This window comes from Perca flavescens, chromosome 12 (genome assembly GCF_004354835.1).
Source record: "Perca flavescens isolate YP-PL-M2 chromosome 12, PFLA_1.0, whole genome shotgun sequence".
NCBI lineage: Eukaryota > Metazoa > Chordata > Actinopteri > Perciformes > Percidae > Perca > Perca flavescens.
In genome coordinates this window covers 17,667,583-17,693,035 of record NC_041342.1, presented here as the reverse complement: position 1 = coordinate 17,693,035, position 25,453 = coordinate 17,667,583, and the positions used below count along the sequence as shown (strand labels likewise).

Genomic DNA, 25,453 nt, shown 5'->3' with positions numbered 1-25,453 from the left:
CCAAGACTGTGCGTAGAGGTAAGCCCCACCAGATCTAACCGGTAGGCGCTCCACCTCCCGCACCGGTTCCGGCTCCTTCCCCACAGAGAGGTGACGTTCCACGTCCCCAGAGCCAGCGTCTGCCGCCCGGGTCTGGTCCGTCGAGGCCCCTGACCTTCACTGCCACCCATGTGGCATCGCACCCTTAAATGTGAACCCTTAAAATGAAGCTCTAAAGAGTTGTGAGCAATTCCACCAGAGTGATTTTTTTTCTTTCTCTCAAGTGGTTGTATATTTGTTAGAGACCATGGAAGCAGAAACTATGAGTACACAAGAAACACTTTTCACAAGAAAAACAAAAATAAACAAAAAACAAAAACTACATACAGTAAATGTGTGTAGCAGAACTACTATACTCCCTCCCTGTCCCATCAGTTATCTAGTGACCCTTTAAATTCATCTGGTGACTGGAGGGGTCTTGACCCCCAGATTGGTGACCAAACTCTACACATAAAAACATAAAATACAGGGTTGAGGCAGCAGTGTGAAAAGGCAAAAAGTTGGCTAATCTAAAAGGCGTAATTCAGTCGTTCTGATGTTTTACACATTTCAGCCACAGTCTCTAAGTCAGCTGGTGGTTGGGGCCATAAATACAATGACTTTTGAAATAGCACTATATTGTAAGGCGCCCAGCCCACGAAGAAAACAACCATGAGAGTAAAAATGAGTTTTAAAGTTTTGTTCTTTCTTCTTTGGGCAGTTGGACGCAGCAACCTGCACATGATCTGAGAATAGCAAAACATGAACACCACTGAACTCACTATGAAGAGAATATTTTGCTGGTAGGTTCCCCATAAGCTCCAGTAAGAATTTGCATTTACACAGTGATTCTGCTCAACTTTGGTGAAGATGAAGGCTGGACTGGCGACCAATATACTCACTGCCCAAATGATCACACATGCTACAACACTGTAGGAGCCTGTGGTGGACACAATGTTAGGATTCATAAATAAATTCAAAATACACATATTCAGTTGTTACAAAAAACTGCAATATAGGCCTAATCAATTCTACTCAATTTCTAAAAGAAAAACATTAAGGGAATAATCGTAACTTTAACTGTATCAGAGATCACGGGACACGGATGGTTGTTTAGATTCAGTTTCTATTCATTGGAGGATGTGGCTTAAATAAAAATGAAACTACAAAAAATTTTATTAAACGCAGCACCAACATCAAATGTTTGTAAATCTGTTGGTCAGCTTGTCCATTATCATCTAGGACGTTTAAGTAGGATACCTGTAGTAATAGTAGTAGTAGTAGTAGTAGTAGTAGTAGTAGAACCCTGTGCTGTGTGCTTGTTTTTTCCTAAATGCCATACAGCCATGATTTGGCATGTTAGGTGCGTGTTCTGTTACAATTTTATGAAAATACTGCAAATTATTTCATTTATACTTTTAAGTATAAATGTGTTATACAAATTTTAAATAGAAAAAGTGATAAAAATAGATAAAGTTTACAGAGAGTATTATTTGTGATTTTAATGAAAGCAGGGCTCTTGACAACACACATTTTCCTATCAAATATTAGACACTGCAAAATTTCAAGCACTCATTTTCCATGTATGTAGATACCAGAGTTCAAGTTATGTTTTATTGAAGCTTTATGGGGGAAAAAAAGATATAGCTGTAAAATTATTCCAGAGCAAAACAACTTATGCAACTGTTAAGTAATCATGCTCCCAAATATAATAGTGATTCTGAGAGGTCTAATCACTATGTAGATAAAGTATGTTCAATAGTTTGCCATCTTATCTACTACAATACCAAACCTTTCTTGAATTCTTGCTGCAACATACTATCTTTATTTTTCTTCCCTTTTTTTCTTAATACAACAGGTCAATGGCACTAACTACCAGACTATCTTTCTGCTCTGGTCTGTGGCTGACTTCAAGTTGACATTGCAGGAGGGACTGGCTGGTAAAACTCGCTGATTTGCTGACTTGTGGTGCCCTCAAGTGGTCTTTTGTGGGAAGTAAAGAATTGTCCATTTATCCGTATCAACGCTGGATGGGTGCATGTGGCTACTAGGCTTTGCTGTTGGATGACGTCTTTACCAAGATGACCATTTGTACTTCTATCCATTCCATTGTTGCTGTTCCTACTGCCAGTATGTGCAGAAGAGCTCCCAGTTTCAGACTGAAACCTCTCAGAAGTACTCTTCCTTCTGTCATTATATGTCTGCACTGTTGTTGACACTAAACTACCTCCACAGGTACTATTCTGTCGCTCATTTTGTGTCTTTGATTTCCCAGTCGTTGACACAGGATGGTCAGCATTGCTGCTGTTACTGCCTGCATCCAAGTTAGGGGTTGAGGGGGTAGTATTGATGTTTCTTGACCTCCAGGCCGGGCTGCCATTTCTCTTCATCTGTGGTGACAAATCACACTTTCCGCTCAGGCTGTGAACACTGCGATAGGATGACAAATGGGTTTCATGGATGCGTGACTTTCTTGGAGGTTTTATTTGAAAACTTGGACTAGAAGTTGGGGTCATGCAGTGGAGACCACCACCATCTTGCTCTGAGGAAAGATTGTCATGGTGTACGGTTTTAACCGTCATCTGGTCACTGCCAGGCCCTGGGATTGAAGTGAGGACATGGTGGTTTGCTTGCCCAGAAGTGACGATCCTGCTGCAGATAGGTGTTTGTGTTTTCCTAGCTCCAGTGGAGGCTAATGTGCTTCTATGGTGTCCATGAGTCCTAGACGGTGATAAACTGTTAACGAGTTTAACTGATGCAGATGGCTTGTTAGGAGGACCCCCGAGCGGTGGCCTGGGTTTAGTATGGCACAGAGGAGGAGGTGGATGTGGTCTTAGGGCTGATGTAGCGCTTAAAGATCGCAGAGTCTCATCAGAAACCCTTTGTCCTGCTGACAGTCTGGGAGAAATGAATCAGAATGGGAATCAGATCGAGAAACATTTTCTTGCATGAAGACAACGAAAAGGACATTTAAAGGTCCCATGGCATGAAAATTTCACTTTATGAGGTTTTTTAACATTAATGTGCATTCCCCCAGCCTGCCTATGGTCCCTCAGTGGCTAGAAATGGTGATAGGTGTAAACCGAGCCCTGGGTATTCTGCTCTGCCTTTGAGAAAATGAAAGCTCAGATGGGCCGATCTGGAATCTTGCTCCTTATGAGGTCATAAGGAGCATGGTTACCTCCCCTTTCTCTGCTTTGCCTGCCCAGAGAATTTGGCCCACCCGTGAGAGAGAGACATCATGGCTTTCAAACAAGCAAAGTGGCAGTTGATCAAGGCCACACCCTCTACCTTGCCCCCCCCTCTCCTCCTCAACAGCTACAGACACAGAAATGGCACATACTAGGGAAAGCTCATTGTGGGACTACACCAAGGCTGAATTTCGGGAAAGAGACTTCAGAAACAGTATTAGCGGACCACTAAGGTCTATATAAAAGCATCCAAAGAGCACCATGTCATGGGACCTTTAAAATAGTTTGTTTTATAAATCAAAAACAACACTGTGCATACATCGAGAAAGCTTGAATGGAATGAGAAGGCACATATTATTTAAATATACATTTTGTCCTGTCATTCCCTTTTCATTTTATTTGTATTCATTATGGCCCTCTTAAAAACAAAGCCTTTCTGGGGGTAGTAACAGAAAAACATACTAACCTGTTTTTCAATTGATTCAAAGGGAGAGGGCAGGAAGCTGAAGGTAAAGTAGCAAGCGAAGAGGGGTAAAGATCCAAGTCCATTTGTATAGCTCCTCTTAGCTCTTTCAAATCTGCACATGCACAAATGCAACAGTATTGAGATTTGAAAAAAGACTGCAAATACTGAAACACACTGTCAGATACGCAAGTACAGAACACCATCAAAAGATAACAATCACCTAGTGCATATGAAAAAAAGCAAGTACTCATTATTGAGTTCTGAAAATGAATGCTATTGCTTTTTTACCCAGACTGCTCTGAAGAGTACTCCGATTAATTTCACTGTCATTTGTCCCAGAGTAAATGGATTTGGCTGGAATCCTCAATCGCTTTTTCATTAATAAATATGCTACAGAATGAGTATTACCAGCTATTCGAGGGTGTGTAAAATCTTTAGCATTCTCATTTCATCTGTAAATGTATTCAGTGGGCCACAGATTCAATGGGACATAAGCGATAAAGAGAACTGTCCTCACACATGTGTTAAACAATAATGTGCCACCAGATGGTAGCAAAACACCAACATGTTGGTATATGGACTCACCTGCAAGTGTAGGTTCTGATTGATCAAATTCCCATTGACTCCAACACTTGTGTTTTATATTTCCCTGCAAGGAACACAAGACACAGAATGCAGTAGAAAGAGGCAGCGCTTATGTTTAATCACGCAGTTTGAGTGTACTTAACATAATGCCACGGCACAAACTAGGACATATTCAGCTTCTAGTGACAGTAGTAGACGTGGAAAAATGGGAGGTAAATGTATTAAACATGTTCAAGAAAGCATGAGCCTTTGGAAATAGCAAAGGAACAAAAATAACAGAGGAAGAAAGAGGGGTGTGTGTGTGTGTGTGTGTGTGTGTGTGTGTGTGTGTGTGTGTGTGTGTGTGTGTGCCCTAAACGATGGAGCAGCAGTCTTCCATTATAATTTGGCCTCAAATATCCAAAGCGAAAACCATAGGTGTGTGTGTGTGTGTGTGTGTGTGTGTGTGTGTGTGTGTGTGTGTGTGTGTGTGTGTGTGTGTGTGTGTGTGTGTGTGTGTGTGTGCAAATTTCCATAGATTGTAAAACCAAAGACCTGATTGAAAAGTGTCTTCATGTGTTTGTTATGAGTGACTGGCAGCCTCATCTCCTCATTTTACAACAGCACACAAACACTATTGAAAAGCGTCGATTGCATTAACACTCACACACATACACACTCACCAGCAGACAAACGTACCCACAGGCCTGGAGACTGACAGTAAAAACAAACCCAAACCTCCCAGTATTGTCTTTCAGAGTTGCAGACAAAGTATGTCTGGTGTCTCTGACAGTGAAGTGACTGAAATCCACATAACTGTAAAGCACGTACACACTCTCTGAAAATAGGCTTTGTGGTCCGTGTGGGATTTGAACCCATTACCATGGCGCTGACTTGCTGATATTTTAGGAAAAGCTGTTACTGTCATTATTCTCATACATGAATCTCTAGAACCCAAAGCCACATCTGCACAGCCAACATACACAATCTCTCCCTCAGCTGATGCAGAACCAGAAACAGGAGAACAAGGGTCACCGTTCCTGCTACAAAATCCAGCTGAAACCAGCTAATGATGGTTGCCATCTGGTCTGCTGTATACTGGAACCATGCTGGCCAAGCTTGATCTAGCTGGTCTACCAGCAAAAACCTTCAATATCCTGAGTGAGATGTTTTATTCAGTAGCATCAGCGTATGCAGGTCATGCTCTGACTGCTGATACTGGTTTAATGATGAACAGGTTACATTTTGACCACATGTCTCTCTTGTGTGACCAGTTAGTATTCTTATTTATCACCATGACCACCACCAGGCCACCTTTGCCCAGTTTAGACCACCAAAACCAGACCATCCCTTCTGAGTCTAGTGACAGATTCCTCACCCACAGCAAACGTCACAGCATGAGGAACATTGTGGCGCTCATGCACTGACAGAGCACAGCTGATAATAATATTATTATTACTACCACCTATCCCTTACAGACAGTGTCTGAGCTATGGCTGAGCCTGAAGTGGCTATGAAAACACACATGAAGCCTTGAAGGTCTAAACCCACATCATCTGCACTATTATTATTATTTTATTTTTTTAAGATTATTTTTTTTCCCTTTATTACAGTGACAGTGGATAGACATGAAAGGGGGAGAGAGATGGGGATGACACGCAGCAAAGGGCCACAGGTCAGATTTGAATCCGGGCCGCTGCAGGACTTAGCCAACATGGGGCGAACGCGCTTACTGGGTGAGCTAGAGGCCGCCGCCATCTGCACTATTATTAACAAAAGCAACAGAAAAGGCTACTTCAATTTACAGAGCACCAACAGTGCAAGAAAAACGGTGACATCTTCAGCACCATATTATATAGGTTATATAGAACATAGATTCCAAACACATTAGATAACAGAGATGAGTCTTCTGGCCGCAGTAACAGTGCAGCCAATAGTGCAGACAAAGTCATTATATGAGCCTCCCTCCTGCTAAGAGAAAATGGGTCATTACAGTTGTGTTTACGACAAATTAATGATTCGATCATACCGTATTAAGCCTCTAAACGCCTGATTTGGCTCCATTTAATAGCCGTTATATAATTTAACTGCATGGAATAACAGTAAATCAATAGCAATCTCAGCTGCGTCAAACGTGATGGTGATGAGAAAGCCATGACAGTCCTTAAGCCGGACACTTACAGGATCTTGACTTAAAACAATGCATGGCACAGCTTACTGCCAAACACTGTCAAAAGACATTTGTGGACATTTAACATATTTTCCTCACAAAAACTGAAACCGACATAGCTAATTATTACAGGTCCTTGAATTAAACAAAACAGATGTTAACAAACATGAAAAATGTGATTAGAGTTGGAAAGTCTGAATGTTTTCCTGCTTAGCATTGGGTAAAATCTTCCAATTTGGATCAAAATCCAAATTCCTTTTCTCCATCAAGCCCATTTACGTACTTAGAATTTGAAGCAGTGAATTAGTGACTGAAAGAATAGTGTAGATATCTTTTTCAGCCTATATAATTTAAACTTAAAACGTGTGTTTCTGTCTCATTCACCTCTTCTTTGCCTGTGGCAGGAAAATACTAGATTAAACTTCAATAGGTCAATAGTTAGAAAAGGTGAGAACTGCTAGCCATAACTTTAAGTTTCACTACTTCCAATGTTAAGCCTCCTCAATAGTAGATACTAGACGTATAATATTAACAGATAATTAGACTTTCTAAAGATTTGTGTCACGGTAAAAAATAAAACTCACACAGAAGATCCTAATGGCTGACTACAGTGTACTTCCTTTCAAGGATTTATGAGTTATCACAGCCAATGAGGCTGTTATGCCTTGCACGGCACAGCATCAACATCATCCACCGCTGCAGCAAATAAAGGGAATGCACAATAAGCTCATGCCATAAGAGCACAGCGCCACCTGAGCCACGGGTTCATCGCACCTGTTCACGCACCAGATAGAAACCCTTCGCTTGAGGAGATAATTTCTTTGCAGTGAATGTTCCACATTTCTGTTTTATCGCAGGATAATTTCAAGAAAGATGTTTAACTGTCTTTATAGTTAAAACCTCATGACGACCAAGAAAGGTCTCTGTACAATTAGCTTCACACCCTTAGGTCTTTAACACTGGAACAACACACCTTGGGTCAGGAAAGGTTACTCTAATAATTGTCCTCTCCTCACTCTCCAACACCCAGTTAGTTTTTTTCTATAGTAAAAATGCCTGATGAGGTTTTCCACAGACAACCCCTGTGCTGTTTGTTTCATCTTTGCAATGGGATGTTGACAGAGCAACATTTGAATCGGTCTTCATGCACCAAGTACAATGATATGATATTTTCTTAACAAACATCTGAAACCCCTTTGAGAGACTATTGTCAGTTATTTTTTTCCTCTATACACTTTTCCAATATTGTTACACACAATGTAACACTTCCAGGCAGACACACACATACATTACATGTAACACACATATAGAGGGTACAGAGAGATGTACAGAGAGATAACTTCCACATCTGCTCTGCAGAGAAGTCCTACATATGGCCAATAACTAACTCACTCTGGTTCTCTCATTATGCCAAGCAAGCATGACAGTGCAGCCAGATTGTATGGCGTGCATGTGTTTCTTTGTTAATGTGTGTGTGTGTGTGTTTGTGTGTGTGTGTGTGTGTGTGTGTGTGTAAATGTCTCTGTATGTACTGTATGTATTAAGTAATTTGAGTGATTGGAAAGAGATCGATCTTACTCAGCACCGCAAATCTCTTGGCCAGACAGATGGAAAAAACCCTTGCAGGTTTCCTATGTGTGTGTGCGAGTTTGTGTGCTTATGTGTGTGTGTGTGTTTGTGTTGATGAAGACCTTAGCAGGGTTTTGGTGCCAATACAGAGTTAGCAGATCTACCCGAGGGAGTCCAAAAGGAATTTAAACTTTACTTGTTTTGGGAAAAAGTGTGTCCCTGGTCGAGGAAGTCAGTGTCTTTTTGAATGGAAATAATCAGCATAGTGTAGAATAGACAATTTTAAAGTTATGTATTAACCAAGCATTGTGCAAATTGCATCAACCAACTGGACGTCATGTTGCCCAGTAAAACTTTGTTAAAATCTTAAAAATTTAATTTTGCATTGTAGTAAAATATCACAGAAACCAAATACTGTAAGTCAGGCTACGTTTGGGGAAATGTTTCCAAAATGATGCACAAGACAGCTAGAGTATTTCTTTTAGTGTAATGGCACAGTTGCAATGAACAAAAGAACAAGCAAGAGTATTTATCTAACTAGATCAAGAACAGTATTTAATATTGTGTTTTTTTGTTTTTGTAAAAAAGCTTTAGGGAAATTTAAGGGAAAAATCAGTTAGGTAGAATTATGCCTGAAGTAAACTCCTACTATATATATATATATATATATATATATATATATATATATATATATATATATATATATATATATATATATATATATATATATATATATATATATATATATATATATATATATATATATATATATATATATATATATATATATATATATATATATATATATATATATATATATATATATATATATATATATATATATATATATATATATATATATATATATATAATATGAATAGGATGTCCAGATTTACAGTTTGTTCAGCATAGCATCATAACTCAGGATGCTTACAAGGTTATATTGTATACATTCTGATTGTAAAATCCATTCACAGCTGCATCAATATAGAAATTAAGGTTTTGGCCTGGTTTCCCATACATAATTTTAGGATTTGGATCAGTATTGCGCTGGAAGCTGAAAAAAAGAATTTGGTAGTTGGCGGTTTTTCATCCTGTTCTTACCTTGAAATGCTTCACCAGCCTGTTCAATGCTTCACATTCCTCCATTAGGATAGACCTAGATAGACAGACAGACAGACAGACAGACAGACAGACAGACAAATAGATAGATAGATAGATAGATAGTTAGATAGACAGACAGATAAATAGATAGATAGATAGATAGATAGATAGACAGACAGACAGATAGATAGATAGATAAATAGATGTATAGATAGATAGATATACTGTATAGACAGACAGACAGACAGACAGACAGACAGACAGACAGATAGATAGATAGATAGATAGATAGATAGATGTATAGATAGATATATAGACAGACAGACCGACAGATAAATTGATAGATAGATAGATAGATAGATAGATGACAGACAGCCTTGATTTTTATCTTTAGTACTGCAGTAGTTTTTCATTAAAAATTTCGTAAAATCTAGGTCAAAGTGGAAACTGTGCAGTTAACAGTCAAAACACGCGCACGCAGCCAAACATCTAAGTTAAAAGCTGAGACTTCTTTTCATAATGGCTGTGGTTTGTTAAATGCAGTAGAAATGCTTCACATATTTAATACCCATTTATTGAAATTATATCCTAATTTTATAAGTGTGACCAACTCAAACAGTAGCATGTGAATACTGCAAAGTGTTATATGTTATAGGTTTGTGCAGTGGTTGAATCTGTGACAAACATACACTATATAACATTTTCAAAATGTTGGAAAGTCGCACAGTGGTAGATTGATAAGCAAAAGGGTACAACACAATCACACAACTAAGGCAGTGACAACAGAATGGGTGCACTTGGTGTCTGCTCATAGTTTATCCTCTACAGTTTTCATAATGATACTGAGGAAACAGTGTCCTATTTTTCCTTTCCTTCCCTCTCTCCCCAGACACTTTCTCCTTCTCTGGTTACATAACCATAGTAGACTTTATTATAAACTTCTTTCAAATGAAAAAGAAACTTCTGCTCTGGGATCCATTTTCTGACAATGGGGCCTTTTGTTCTGATCGAGTCAGGAAATGGGAAAGAGAGGGAGAGAAAGAGAGAGACAGATAGGGAGGGGGGGAGGCTCTCTTTCAAGGTAGCCCCAGTGACTGTGTTGCCCCGTGGGCCTCAAAGTGAGGGTTGGAGGAAGGAAAGGAGGGATGGAGTGTGAAGGAGGGAGGGCAGCGACAGAAGCCACCGAGGAGAATTGAGGGGAAATTAAGGTAGAGCTTCGAGGAACTGAACCTATACCACAAAGAAAAAAAAACACACACATACAGTACACAATCTGCATGATGTGTCTCTGCTAGTTAGTATTACAAATCTAAGATGGTGCAGACAAGACATGTTTTTTTTTTTTACACCAGTGTGACATGTGATGTTTACTGTACATTCTGTTGTCTTGCAGGTTATCCACCTCTATGAGGGGGTCAGGACCACCCAAGAATTACCAAGTAATTACAATGAAATGACAAACAATTTTCAGCGGTGATGCAGAATGAAAATCTTTTTTAATTGTTTAAAATTGGCAGAAAATCGGCAGAAAAACGTGGAATTCTGTGTCTGCAGATTCCACAGTGCTAAAAATTCCAAAATGTTCATCTTAGATTATTAATTCCCGAACCGTATCAAGATTGATGTTAATGTTACGTGTTAACCAATATATCGTTAGCTGATTCTTTAATGCCCAAATATTGATATCAGTATCAGCATCAAAAATATGGTATCGGTCCAGTTATAGTCACAAGCAGGGTGCAATTTGCTTACAGTCCTGTGGTTGACCCATCCATAGTCTCGCATTGCCAGACCTACCTCCACAGCGCTGCGGAAGAAGGTCTGGCTAGTCCAAACAAGCATTTCGGGATAGCAGAAAAACGTGCTCTGGTCTTGGGTGGGCTAGGCGCCGGACGCAATAACGGTGCCTCTGCAAAATAGCCTTGGGAAGAAATTTGTTTTGATGGAACATACACATGTGCTTGTTCAAAAGTTGTTTTAGTCGTGCAACAGAAAACTCAGACTGGACAGAGATCCAAGCAGCAGTTAACCATAGTCCTCATAAACTGACTGGAGTTTAGAGTTGCCAACACAAAGAAAGCGGAAGGTGTGGGACATCCGGCTGGTCTTACAGCGGCAGCGGAGCAATCCCCTAAATGAATTGTCGTCGACATAAACTAATAGTGCGATAGAACAATAAAATTAGAGCGGCAGGTGCTAGATGTGTTTAGCCGTTACAGAGCTCCGTGACGCCGGCTACATAGGTCCGTCGTATCAGCGGCAGAGAAAAAGTGAGTGCCATGCTGCAGTGACGACAGTTAAGTTTAGGCACCAAAACGACTAGTTAAATTTAGGAAAAAGATCTCCGCTCCCTGGCTTGAAAGCGTTGTTTTTTTACATTGAGACCACGTTTTGCTATTTCATTTTGATATTTTCCATTAATTATTGAAGTTCATAAATACGTGTTTTGGCATGCCTGGCAAAGTGGCACTATCCATGGTATTGAAAGGGGGATTTAATGCATGTTTCTGTTTTTTTCACAAATCACACCCTGGTCTCAAGCCATAAAGTGTGGGAAACACAACTTACCTGAGGCGGTCCACCACCTGGTCAATGTCAATGACATTCAACTTGTCTTTCATTGCCTCAATCTCATCTTCAGTATTAGACTGGACTGAACAGTGAGAGCTCGGTCTGAAGAAAAGAGTACACAAAGAAGATTAATAGAGATTTTCATGCATTATTTAAAGCCCTGTATACATTTACTGAACTTTTCAAGTTCTGTTGTGCCAGTGTTACTTACCTGCTTATGTTGTTAGCATTTTCAGGGTTTGTACAGTTTCTGTAACAGCTGTCAAGGTGACTCAGGGCGTAGTCCACCGTCTCAGGTTTGTACCGAAACAGGAGCTCCTCGCCATCTCTATAGCAACAACAGCACATGATTAAAAAAAAGACTCTTTACACAATTCAGTTTACTGTATCTGCAACTTTCTCTCAGAGTTTATATATGAATGAGTTTTCGGCAGTGCTTGAAGAATATACATAGACCGAAAGTGTTGTTATCTCTAAAGTAAACTAACTACTAAATAAACTAAATTATTTCATTTTAATTTGATTTATTTATTGCCTTTTATCTATTTATTATTTCACTTTTATTATTTCTATTTTTGAATTTAGTCTCCAGTTGTTTCACTGTTTATGTTCGTACTTTGAGTTGCACTAGCGTGTATGAAAACTGCAACATACAGTAGATAAAGCTTGATTGACTGAATAACATCAAGATCAGAAGTCACATTCCGGCTTTATGCAGGATGATCTGGTGGTGCTTTTAGTTCCTTAAATGCTGTACAACATGTGCATTTAATAGAACTCTATTATCAGAGCTGGGTTCATTTTACAATATCTGAATGATCCCTTGCTGAAAAAAAACAACAGAAACAAGCAGATGGTGTAGGCAGCAGCAGGCGTGGTGACACCCTGGTCAGTTCTGCATAATTTTATAGTCCATGAGGGAAAATGTGTCTTTTCTAGCCACATCTAGTCACTTAGACAAAGAAACAGAGGTGTGGGTGTAAATGGGTGGATGGCTAGGGCATCAGGACCACACAGGACGAGGCCAATAAGATAAATCAGTTGACTTTTACAATGTGCACACCCATCTTCACACCCTCAAATAGTTCAAATCATAGGAAGAATCTGGTATGGGGATGAGAACTATTTTTAGCCCCTCCTGTTGATGTGGCTTTAAGATAATGAGTTAGTTGGGCCTTTGATACAAATGTAGAAGGTGTCCTTGGATAATATGTCTGGTAAATTAGGTTAAAATCCCGCACACACGCACGCACGCATGCACGCACGCACACACGCACGCACACACACACACACACACACACACACAAACAATTCCAGGTGGATCGGAGTATGAGTATGAGAGTATGAGTATGATAGAGAGAAAGATGCTGGTCTCTATCAATCTTTGATAACAATGTCCATGCCAACAAAGCATATTAAATTGAACTAAATTGAGAAATAGAGGGCTGTGGAGCAATTAAGTGGAAGTATTATTACCGGGAAGTGTTGGGGTTTACTCCTGAAAGCCATTCAGCTGATATACACTTGGAACTTAGCCTAATTGAAGGATCAAAGGTCTGAAACACATTCCCAACCACGTCCACAGTACCATGCATCAAGTTCAACAAGTATACCGAAGCCCACTTCAAAGGGAAAAAGCGAGTTGTGCTGGCACAGTCTGTGTGGCACAAATACCTTTTTGGTAGTGCTCATACACAGCCAATAATACTGGGCTATATTTCTACCTCTGAATGGGACTTTTTGTAAGATATTTACATCCCGGTCTCAGTTCAGGTCTTGCTCGTGACACTTTAATACGACACGGTGCTGTTGTGGGCAGACCTGTGGTCTTATAGATATTGGATTGTCAGCTTAAACGGTCTTGCTGCCATCATGACTTTAAAGAAACCCCTGTAAGATTACTTCAAAATAAATCCCTGTCAACTGAACTGTCATAACAAGCGCCAGAGTAACATTATATATTTTATACATTTCTTTAGATGCATGAAATATTTTATATTCTCTTTACAATTTTTCAATTGAAGTAAAAACACAAAAATGCTGTTTGTGCTCAAGGGATGGTTGGTCACTCCACCACTTAGGTCCAAACTGAAATACCTGAACAACTATTGGAGGAATTTACATACAATTTTGTACATATATTAATGGTCCCCAGAGGATGAATTCTACTGACTTTGGTGATCATCTGGCTTTTGTTGTTTTGAGTGTAATGTTTCTACATTTATTGGATGAATTGCCCCCAAAACTTGGCACATACATATATGTTTTCCTCAGGATGAATAACTTTGGTTATCTTCTGGCTTCATCAGATCAACATTCCAGTTGGCTGACTACTGACATACCCATCTGACATAAATTAGTAATTTGGTAAAAATGAATGTAGATTTTATAGAACAGGTCAACATAGCACAAATTAGTCAAATTAGACTGGGGATGATGCCATACACAAAATAAGCCCAAACACACATAAAAAGAAAAGAAAACCTAAACCACTAGAGTTGCATGCAGCCTATAGTTTAACAATATATACGACATAAATGGACAGAAAAAAAGACGATCACAATACAAAGGAAGTCAATAAATTGACATGTACTAAATGGTTTGTCACAAAACGGAGAACAATCCATCTTATGCTGTGCTTTTCCCTAAAAAGCCTCGACAAAGCCTGAGAGGTGAGAGAGGGCAACATTCCTGGCAGCAGCGAGCTGGTTGCTGGGATAGTTACTAGCTCATACATATGCATACTCTCACCCACACACTTCCTCCCAAACACCTTTTGATACATAAATTGCGCCTTAAAATTGTAATGTAAGGATGTAGGGCAGTGTCACTAACCAATATTATCCTGCCAACAGTCTTTATGACATTCCTCTGAGTATTTTTAATACATGTCATGAAATTGCCAATTGCTACAAGCTCATCTCTGACCTGAGCTGTAAGATTAGCTGTAGAAATTAAAAGCCAAACAGCAATTAGAAAGTTTTATTACGACCTCTTGAGGAGCTTATAACTCCCGGATGAATGTGCCTCATAAAAAACCGACAGAGTACCAAGCTTCATTGTGTTCGCCCCGTTAGCAGTTCACTGACAAACAACTTGATAAACGTCTGTTTTACGCATTTTTGTAAACTCTTTACAATTTTAAGAGGAGTTTTATGAGTTTTATTTAATCCAATAAAGCTAGCATCGACTGTGCCTTTTAAAATCTAGTGTTTGTTGGCATTTGGTGTGGAATGCATTTAAGTCTCCCTCCTATAAATGTTCCATTGTTCCACAATTCCCAAACCAGTCTGCAACATCCCTATGCCAAAAAGCATTGTTCCTCTGCTTTCCATCCCATTTTTAACTGACGTGGGAACACAATATAGCATTTTATGGCACTCTTTGTTAGGGGGAAAATTACGCACAGAGTGAAAGCAGGGTCTTAACCTACCGGTACTTATTTATGCCATGTCTTGGCTTGTGAAAAAGCCAAAGTGTTGTGCTCAATTTAAACCGCTGACCAGGAAAAGAAAACCTTCTGTGAAAAAGTCACACTAACAAATTAGATCATGAGAGAAATTGAATTTATTGACTATTAGAGAAATAAATCATGCAAATGTCGACTCTAATGGCTGTTTATACATCTGGAACTAAACTGCTTTCTCAAGCATGTAGCTGACAATAATTTTAATTTTAATTCATACAGAATGTTGAAAATGTAAATTTCTGCTATCTTGTTGAATTCATCAAGTTCAACTAGTGACTAAGAGTTGACTGACTGACAAATTGTGTGCAACAATATAACGTTTTTGAGAGAGCGTTAATCTGCAGTGGTGTACTTCTAAGATTGCTACCACTGTAGTAAAACCATACTCTATGCCAATAACCAGTGTTGGATTGTTACGTTTGTATAATTTTAGTCTGTCCTTCATGCATTCCTATTTGACAGTAAATAACAAAAAATATATTATTTGTTTTGTTTCAACAATATCCCATTACTATCACTTGCATTACTAGTACAGTTTTCTTAGTGTCTTTAATGGTTCTCTCATGTTGTACAAACCATTATTTTTTTTGGCCAATCCTTACAAAGGCAAAAAAACACAACCTTTCACTTATTCTCACTAATAATGCACAGTGGAGTAGATTTGTGTGTTAGATCTTACACCTACCTCCCTTCCCTGCTGGCTCTCTCGCTGAGAGTCTGCAGTAACATCTTCACCTCGGCTCTCACCAGCTCTTTGACGGCAGGGGGGTCGGCTAGAGGGGAGGCCTGCTGACGTGGGAGCGGGGTCCCTGTCCTGCTGCGATTGTTTCCTTGCTGGCTCTCTTGCCACATCTTGTGCCACATCTCCATCTGCAAATTGTATTATTATGATAAGTGAAGGGGTTATATTGTACATACAATAATGTACCTGTATCATACTAACGGGATATTTCCAAGACGTGCTTTACACTTTTTGCTGTCAGTCCAGGTGACACATTCACAGCTGACAGCTTATGATCCTGCACCAAGTGATGGTACTGATAAATGAAAATATTTTAATTTGATTTAGTGAACCTCTCTTTTAAAGCCGAGGGGACAGTCCACCTGCAATATGCTGCAAGCAAGCAGTGAGCCAGACATCCGTCATCCAGTGACTCTCCTGACGGTCCTCTCTGACTGAGGATGATAGCAAGACTTTTCATGTCTCAGGGAAGGCGGTGAAGGATTATCTTATTTCTTTCGAGTCTCAGTGAGTCCAAAATATGACTATAAGCTTTGAAAAAGCAATTATACTGTGAGTGTATGGGTGCATAGTATTGTGGGTATGTGCAGGATTCCACTGTAGCTCTAGCTATAATTTAAATATTAACAATTGTGAATTTACATTAGATGAAAATATATCAATGATACAAACATATTAAGAATACCACCAACTTGCAATGTAAACATTGAAGTTGAACTGTTTTTGTTTTCCACTATAACTGACTATCTCCATTTTTCACTTCACTTTCTATTAATGAAAACATGTTCAGGGCCGTCCTTGGAACAAGAAGACCTTGTTGACTGTAAATTGCTGTAAACATTGAAAATGATCTTCTTGGAACAGGAAACAATGCAAAGGGACATTAAATCTGGGTAAAACATCCTTTCAACTAACATATTTTTTGTGAAAATCTGTAAATCTGAATAGTGAGCCTTACAGTACTTATGTCTCATACATTACTGTTTGACCTTAACCTTTGTTAACCCATATCTTGCTTACACTATGTCACACCATGTTAACATGGCAGCTTGTAATTTTACTACAGTAGGATTATCAATGCGGATCAAGGAATTGTTAAGCAAAAAAAATGCTAAAAAGCTCAGTCTTTATAGCTGACTTCCTCTATCGTCAGTAGAAGGTCTGACCAACCTCGTTTTCTGCATCTTTACAGAAAAATCACCGTATATACCCAAAATGTAACAGCCAAAGAAAAAAATTGTCCCAAAAAAAGAAAAGATGTGTGTGAATGTTTGTGTGAAGTCTGGATACCATTAACACCTCCACACATGTTGTCTGCCAATCATTTCTGTCATTTGCAGTCAAATACTTCACTTCAAAGGAATACACTGGAGGATACTAAACACACCGCTTCTGGTCTTTGCATGTGTGTTGAAGTGTGTGCACATCTCGTTGCATACCACGATTCACACAGTGTGTTGCATACTCATACATTACACACGCAGCCCTTTTCACTCACACTGGCTTCCTCTGTCTGTCTTTGGGTGTCGAGGTGTTAAGGATTCATGGCCCACTAGCTAACAAGTTGTTCCTGGATCTTACCCCCCCCCCTTCTGTGAGACTGTTGATCTCATCGAGGAGTTATTTGAAGGGAGTGCTGTTGAAACATGTCAGTTAAAAAAAACGTACTAGAAGCTATTATGTTGAATTATATAACTGGGTTTTAGACTACATTTAACTTAAAGGGCTCATTTTGATTCAGAGTAGAGATAAATTCAAGAGAGTGTAGAGGGGCACAGAGAGATTGGCCTTGTAGAGAGACTTGAAAAGAGAGGCTAATGTTCCCTCTGATCTAACCGCCTGAGACAATGGAGACCTTGATGGAGGGAGGACTGGCCGCATTGAGGAATGGAGCAGTCGCCTGCAGATCAACTATTACTTTTCACAGTGGCTCACTGAGGGATGGAATTCATTACATGGCTGAAGGAGAAACAGACAGGGACGGAGGAGAGGAAAAACAGAAGTAGAAAGAGATGGAGATAAGCAGACTCAGACAGCAAAAATAGAGAAAAGAAAGTGATCCTCCCTTCAGTAAACGTAATAAGTGAAGGGAACCTGCATGCACTACTAGAGTTAAATAAGGGCGCTCTGAGCTTTGTTTTCTTCTTTTATTTCCTGGAAATTTCTTAAAGCTTTTAGCTTGAGTCTTTCTTTCCATCTGAGGGCTTCCCAGCCAGCCACTGCATACACTGAATCATAGGTGAAAAAACATCAGAGCAATACTGAAAGTCACACACAGGGTACATGTATGCACACACACACACATCTACTGTATTTTCAAAGACACATACACAATTGGGTCAAAGTATATGTGTTGCTAGCGGTCTTATCAACAGTTGAGGATTATCCTCTTTAACCCTTTTATACCGAACCCCTGACTCACTAAGCTCACTGGTCCTATTTCCTCTTTCTGTGTGTGTGTGTGTGTGTGTGTGTGTGTGTGTGTGTGTGTGTGTGTGTGTGTGTGTGTGTGTGTGTACGTACATTCCTGTGTGCGTGCGTGTGTGCGTTTGTGTGTGTAAAAAGGAGGGATTCTTGCATGCTTCCACGTAAAAAATAGTTTTGTAGTTGTCACATGTGATTTTTAGATGTTGATATGTGGTCAGAGTCTACATGGCACAGCTTGAGAGAGCTGAAACAGACTACGTATGTCCACATGTTTTTCTGCAAACAGTGACTGGCCTGTTGCCACACTGAAGGCTGTTAACAAATGAAGAGATTTCAATACTGAACACACAAAAGAGGAAACAATAGAAGATGGCAGAAGGTACGAGCGTAGAAAAGCAAAGAAGACAGACAGAGAGAGAGCGGCTGGGTTGTATATGAGAAAGTATGCAGCAAATAGATTTTGATATCCCACAGAAAGTGCTAATTAGAGGAATTCTTTGTGAAATCTACAGCTACGGAGTTGGCTTTAAGTGCACATGGCATGGTCTCTCCTTTCAGCTTAAAAGGAATGTTCCCTCAGTAGACTAGGCCGCATTTCCTCACATTTAGATTTAAGGTAAACCACTGAGCAATTTTCAATGCACTGTAATGTTTTGAGTTCATTTAGAATTAGTTGATTAATCAACCAATCAGTTAATTGACACACAACGATTGAGAATAGTTTAATCATTTAAGTTATTGTATCTGCTTTTTGTCAGCATCATATACAACTATGTAATTACTGAAGTCCTGTTTTTTTTATCTGATTACAGTATCTTTCTTAATTCTTCTCCAATTTCTATTCATGATTTATGACCACACTTAAGGAGTTACTCTGTTTTTCTTTTAAATATTTTCTTTTTCTTTTTCTTTTCACATCACTTTGACTTTCCTTGACCTTGAATTGGCCTATTTATTGAGGTTTGTTCCACTCATTCTTAGCTGGGGAAGTTTCTCATCATCGACCCGCAAGTCTTTCTTGGGTAAGGTAATTTTGCCAGAGCTGAGTGCTTTCCATGCATGGGGCTTTAGGGCAGAGAATTTAGCTGGTCTTGAGTAAATATTGATGTCTATCTGCCTGGCTCATATTTGGATTTCACTGTAGCACAGTGCCAGTTGACCCATATTTCAATTTTATTAGAGAGTCTGGGAACAAATGAATGTATGCAGGAAAACTAACCTACTTACACAACCTAACACCGGAGTTCATAAATTGTTTGGTGAGAAATGCTTAACTGAGCAAATTCCTTAATTCACCCCGAAACTGAGCTAAAAAGGAAATTCTTGTAGATGGTGTGGTGGTAGTCTTGTGGGATCCTACCAGAAAGAGACCCACTGTCTGAATTCTTTAAATGGATAAAACATGAATGATGAAACCAGCTTTACCCGCTGAATCTGAAGAGGAATGTTCTGACTTGAAAGCATGTGTGTGGTATGTACTGTAGCTACATTCTGGCAAAAGAAACCAGAAAAAAATGCAGTCATGAAAACAATCTCACCTCAGTGTGCACCTCTGTGTACATGTCCACCAGGGAGTGGCCCAGTGCTGCTTGGATCTTTGGCAACTCTGACCCAGGAACATGTTCAGCGACCAGGCTCCACAGGGACTGGCCAGGACGCCAGAGCTGGTTTCCATCGTGAGACTGCATAGGAATGATAATCTAGGAGTGAAGGAACAGAGAGAAACTGCAGTAACACATTGGTAAAATGTAACACTCTACATTTACTCAAATACTATACTTTAAGTACAAATTTGAGGTACATGAACTTCACTTACAAAATAGAGATTGAGCTGGTAAAATATTATTTCTATATATTTATAGTCTTAGCTCTACATTGAGTACTTTTACTTTACAAAAAATTATATTTTGCTGACAACACTTCCGCCCCCAAACGATCATCATGGTAGGATTTCTTTTTTAAACTAACGTTACTGTTGCCTTTCCTCAAATAACCTTTGCGTTACATCGCATTAAGTTTGCATTAACGTTACATCGCAGTCATCCTTCGGGATTTCCCTCACTTCCGCCCCTTTTAAGTAAAATGTTGCATAACGTTACAGGATCTTGTAGATATCTAAATGCTTCTCTCACCACCACTGGTGCAATTAATAGCTTAAAGGTTTATGGGTATGTAACTGTTCTCTACAGGGAGGTTCCTCTTGCTGTAAAGTTATACAACTGCCGTTGTTTTTAGCTAACGTTAGGCTGGCTAGTTAATTGAGATCTCGGACTCTTCGGGAAAGCTAGGAAACCTTAACAACACGAGAACAGTGTTCCCATAGTGTATTTTAAACACGTACAATGAAATGATAAAACTGCTTGGGTAAAACACGGAGAAATTTAATAAAATGTGTTTTTTATGTTGCTAAAATGAAGAAGAAAAAACTCTCACCTTAACTGCAACACCCCAAGTCTGAGGTATCCAGGGTAAACGTTCCAGTTGCTAGGAGGAGATATCGCGAGATCTCTCGTAACTGTCAACATTAGTGTTCCACGGTCTACAGACTTGTTTTCTAATTATAACGCGATAAAAATGCATTACAAAATGACACAATGTAGCAAATTACTTATAAACATCAATGACATGCTTTGTAGACATAAGTAATTACCAAAAAATCAACACACCAGATGACCACCTGTGCCCTTGTAAAAGTCTGGGGGAGGGACAGACTTCAGCCTTCTGCAAGACTGGCGTGTGAATGTGAACTCTCGAAGAGGCAACAACTAGCCTATAACTTTCCCTCTTTATGCCCCCCAACCTCCACCCCCTTCCGGACTCTTTGCAGAAGTGTGCGCAGCCCCAGTAGGCTAGACCGCTGTCGGAGGAGGACTGAGGTAATGCCAACGATATTTGCGTCCAGTAACAATGTAACAAACTCGGTAATCTGTCTACCAAATCCCAGTTGGACTGCAGTGGCTGTTTCTTGGTAACCTTTTTTTTGTTTTGGACAAGGTGAATCAAATAAATCAACATGGTTTTCAGTGAGCGTCTTTCCTTTGAGCAAAGAATACGCACGGCCGTTTTGGCACTACTGCTTTGCGCACAGGCCGGTTTTGGCTTCTCAGTCGGCACACAGCAGGAAAGCACCTGCGAGGCCAACGGCAGCATATACTTTGTAGGGGAATGGTATTTTCTGGACTCTGATCACTGCACCCAGTGTGAATGCACCACCGAGGGCTCCGCATGTTCCCGCACTGAGTGCACTTCGCTCCCGGCTGCATGCATCCATGTCAGCCACTACCCCACCGACTGCTGCCCCAGGTGCGAGAAGATCGGGTGTGAGTACCGAGGAGTGGTGTACGAACTGGGACAGAACTTCCAGGTAAGCATGAAAGCTCTGACACCTGGTAGCTTGCAAAAACGGGGATGGCCAGGGATGGCTTCGAGTATGGATGGGGACTTAATGACCATATAGATACTCTTGTTATTATAGGGATAGATACTCTTGTTATTATAGGGCCTTAAATGTTCTCATATATACACCCATTTACATAACATTCACTAAAATACTGTATCTACACAGTATATGCAGCAATGGTTCCCATCTTGGAGGTCAGGTCTCAAGAAATATCTAAGGGGACATCAGATGATTAAATTGAATATAAAGAAAAAAACAAATATATATATATCTATATATCTATATATAGATATATATATTAGCTATATGCTAAAATCACTCTTTAATGGAACTATTGCCACACAAAGGCCATAACGGGTAATTAGGGGGTCATATGCAGACATTAGTTAATCTTAAGGGGTCAAAAAGGTTGGGAACTACTGATATAGAATATAGTTTAGTTTTGCTTTATTTGTGGTGGCACCTAACTGTCATTAACGGTACGTTTATTTAGTTTTGTAAGGGTAGAATACACAAATACAGCACCATCTGTTTTAAAAAAATATATTGCCAAAAAGTTCGACATTGCCTGTCTGCACTATCTCGAAATCAAATACTGCTGCATTTGTGAAGGCGCTAATGTCAATCATATTTTTTTTAGAAACGTTTTAAACTGCACTGACAAACAGTATGGGCTATATTTGTATAGACTGTATGTGCAGTATAGGACTCATGTCCAACAGAAAAAATGGAAACTGGGGAAGCCAGATTGTAAATAACTAAAAGTATCTTTCACATATACTGTATATCACAAAAACAAAAGTTGAGCTGAGCAGCCTAATACTGTTTCATGCTCTGTTCTGCAACTGCTGTTGCCTGTAATTCAAATGTGTAAAATGCACAAACATATTTTTACCCACACAGTTTCCCTAAGTTTGGATGTTTTAATAATAAGGCTATAAGCCAATGTACTTCTCTTTCAGTGTATTTCCTTCTAAAACTCTGAACCGATGAATAACAATCTGGGATGTTGCTATGTAACTTGAGCATACAGCTGAGAATTGGAGGTAAATGGCGCCCCCTATTGAGATGGCATTAAGGAGGAGTTGCTGAGAGATGCTGGTTAGAAATAAGATCCATGTTGAGTCTCATGCTGTTTGTGTCTACGTGTGTATGCATTTTCCCAGCCATCAGAATGTGAGCAGTGCACTTGTGACAGTGATGGCATCGCCCGCTGTCTAGTTGCAGATTGTGCCCCTCCACCATGTGTCAACCCTGTCTACCAGCCTGGGAAATGCTGCCCTGAATGCAGGGAGGGTATGTTGAAAATAGCATAAAAAAGTAGAAAGTAAAATAAAACACAGTTGGCATCTCAGAGATGAGTGTGTATGCACTTGACTTTATTTGCTTCCCAGTTTGTACTATCTGTTCATCTGCAGTTATACTTACCTCTGTTGCTCATCTTCCTCCAGGTCCTAACTGCTATGTTGATGCATCACGCAGCCAGGTGATTCCTGCAGGAGAACCCATCTGGGTCGACTCCTGCACCAAGTGTCGTTGTCACGATGGTCAGGATGCCGGCTACTGGGAGGGAAACCGTCTCGCCACCTGTTCCCGCCTCAAAAACTGTACGCCTGAACAACAGTCTACCAAGAAAAACTGATTCCCTCTGCCAGCAGAGAACCAGCTGTTACCCTACAGTATACAGTCCCTGATGGCTGATCAACTACACAGCTTCGACCCTTTAAGAACATGCTGAACCCTTGTGTGCTGCTGAAAATGGATAATCTGCAACTTCACAAATTCAAGTTTTTTGGGAACAGAACTGAACAAGAACCAAATAAATCATTTAAAACAAACACCAAAAGCCATCAGAACAGAACAGCTGCCATTCCACAAGGACTTTTCATCCAGGATTTCTGCAATACAAGAGACCCACTGAATTTGCCACTTTGGTGGACAAGGCTGCCCATTATCAGAACATAGCTAAATATTACAAACAAGGTCAAAATTCAAAGCTGATTAGACAGACCGGTCAAAGCTCCTGGTTCTCTGTATGTCAGTGGGTTTTGGGAATTTGATTACCTGCAAAGTATAATATCAACAAAGACATCATTATATAACGTTGTGGTCCTGTTATGTAGATGGACTCAGACTCAATATCTGGATATAATAACTTTATTAGTTTAGAATATATTCGGCTTCCATGGTGCATATTCCTAAATTTAGTTGCAGTGTTTAATCAAATTACCACAAACTAACGGAGTACACAATGCATAGAGGGTGGTCGGTGGAGGATCAATCCCTAATTACCTATATCAGGCCATATTGTATGTTAAGAAGAACAGACTTTATCCCGTTAGCCGAGAAGATGGTTTGTAGTCCTTGTAAACCACTGATAACAGAGAAATTATGGAGGAAATCAAGACTAAAACTCTCTCCATTTAATAATATAATATGAATGCAGTGATGGAAAAATTTTATGTTTTATTTACAGGGTCTCAAACACCCTCAACCCCTGAGCCTAACAGGAAAATCTATAATTAAACAATTCTGACGGGAACTAGAACAAACTTGTACCTTGAAAGGTGACCGCACTCCAGATATTTACCCTTTTATATTTTATCTGCCTGTCCACGGTTTCTTTCAAAAAGTTTTTAGAGTTTTAAGAGGGAAAGAATAGTAAACTTTTATACAAGCTAGTTGCCCAGGAGGCATACTTTTAATTTCCAGACACCTGCTTTGGGAAACAACTGGCAATATAACAAGGCCAATGAGATTATTGGATGATAAGAAATTGTAATTGACCTGTCACGGGTTGATGCACCAGCCAAATGTATGCACAGCTGTGATGCAATTTAGACTAGGAAATGGCTTAGCAAAGCAATTAACAATTTGTAACTGTCCTATAAATTCTACAGTTCAATTTCCAGACTAATTGAAATAGAAAATATGAGACTATGGCCTAACAAATGACTGTACAGTAGTTGTAGACAGAAGGGATATTTGAAAGGGTTATTTGTGCATGTACACTGTAGAGCAGGAAAAACAATCTATTATGAACTGCTTTATTAATTTCTCAATAGAAATAATGTGTAGACTTTCTTAGAAACAGCCTTTTATTTCCACTGTTATCAAAGAAATTGACCCTCTTTAGAAAGATCTTCAGTGTATGATGAAAGAGAAGTGTATTGTCATTTTATATAGGTTTATATGCAGCAGATCTCTTACTATTATTTGTCATTATCTACCAATTTAATCATGAGGGATCTTTGAATGAAAACCAAAAATGATATTTTCTTGTTATATGTTACTGTATGTGCAGTGTTGAAGCCTATAATGGCATTTACTGTACTTTATAAATAAGTCTCCCAAGCTGCTGCTTTATTAAGTACTGTCATTACAACTGACACGTTTCACTGCCCTAATTCTCCCTGAAAAGCTTCATTATGCAAGTTTGGGATTAAGTTGAAACATTTAGGGTTATGAACACCTTTTAAATCGTATTTTATCAGGAGGCTTTATGAATGAATACACTCTTTTTACCTTTTCTCGAGGGGAGTGTTCAAATCAAACAGTGAAGAGACTGAATAGTACGGTGGCCGTAGAATACGATCTGAAAGCTGTTCTTCCATATTTATCATCTTAATTACCGAATAATCAGAAAGACACAAGGTTAAAGGAATAGTTTGACATTTGTGAAATATGTGTATTTGATTTCTTGCTGAGAGTTCAATGAGAAGAGTGTTTTAATCTTCTCATCAAACTCTCAGCAAAAAAAGC

General features: G+C 39.4%; 2 protein-coding genes across 2 annotated transcripts; one reads left to right on the top strand and one right to left on the bottom strand.

The window, feature by feature from the left end:
* Positions 1-1,820: 1,820 nt before the first annotated feature.
* ccdc24 (coiled-coil domain containing 24) lies at positions 1,821-20,789 on the bottom strand. The gene is made up of 9 exons (XM_028593901.1): positions 20,725-20,789; positions 19,830-19,991; positions 15,808-15,992; positions 11,865-11,981; positions 11,651-11,755; positions 9,083-9,137; positions 4,261-4,324; positions 3,676-3,787; positions 1,821-2,916 (listed from the first exon to the last, which is right to left on the bottom strand). Exons 2-9 carry the CDS (start codon positions 19,977-19,979, stop codon positions 1,929-1,931), a joined length of 1,776 nt encoding a protein of 591 aa, XP_028449702.1. The 5' UTR covers positions 19,980-19,991; positions 20,725-20,789; the 3' UTR covers positions 1,821-1,928.
* An 83-nt stretch (positions 20,790-20,872) lies between these two features.
* zgc:113531 (von Willebrand factor C domain-containing protein 2-like) lies at positions 20,873-25,045 on the top strand. Its single transcript, XM_028593431.1, has 3 exons — positions 20,873-21,655; positions 22,858-22,987; positions 23,143-25,045. The coding sequence occupies exons 1-3, from the start codon at positions 21,305-21,307 to the stop codon at positions 23,331-23,333; spliced, it is 672 nt and encodes a 223-aa protein (XP_028449232.1). The 5' UTR covers positions 20,873-21,304; the 3' UTR covers positions 23,334-25,045.
* The last annotated feature ends 408 nt before the right edge of the window (positions 25,046-25,453 follow it).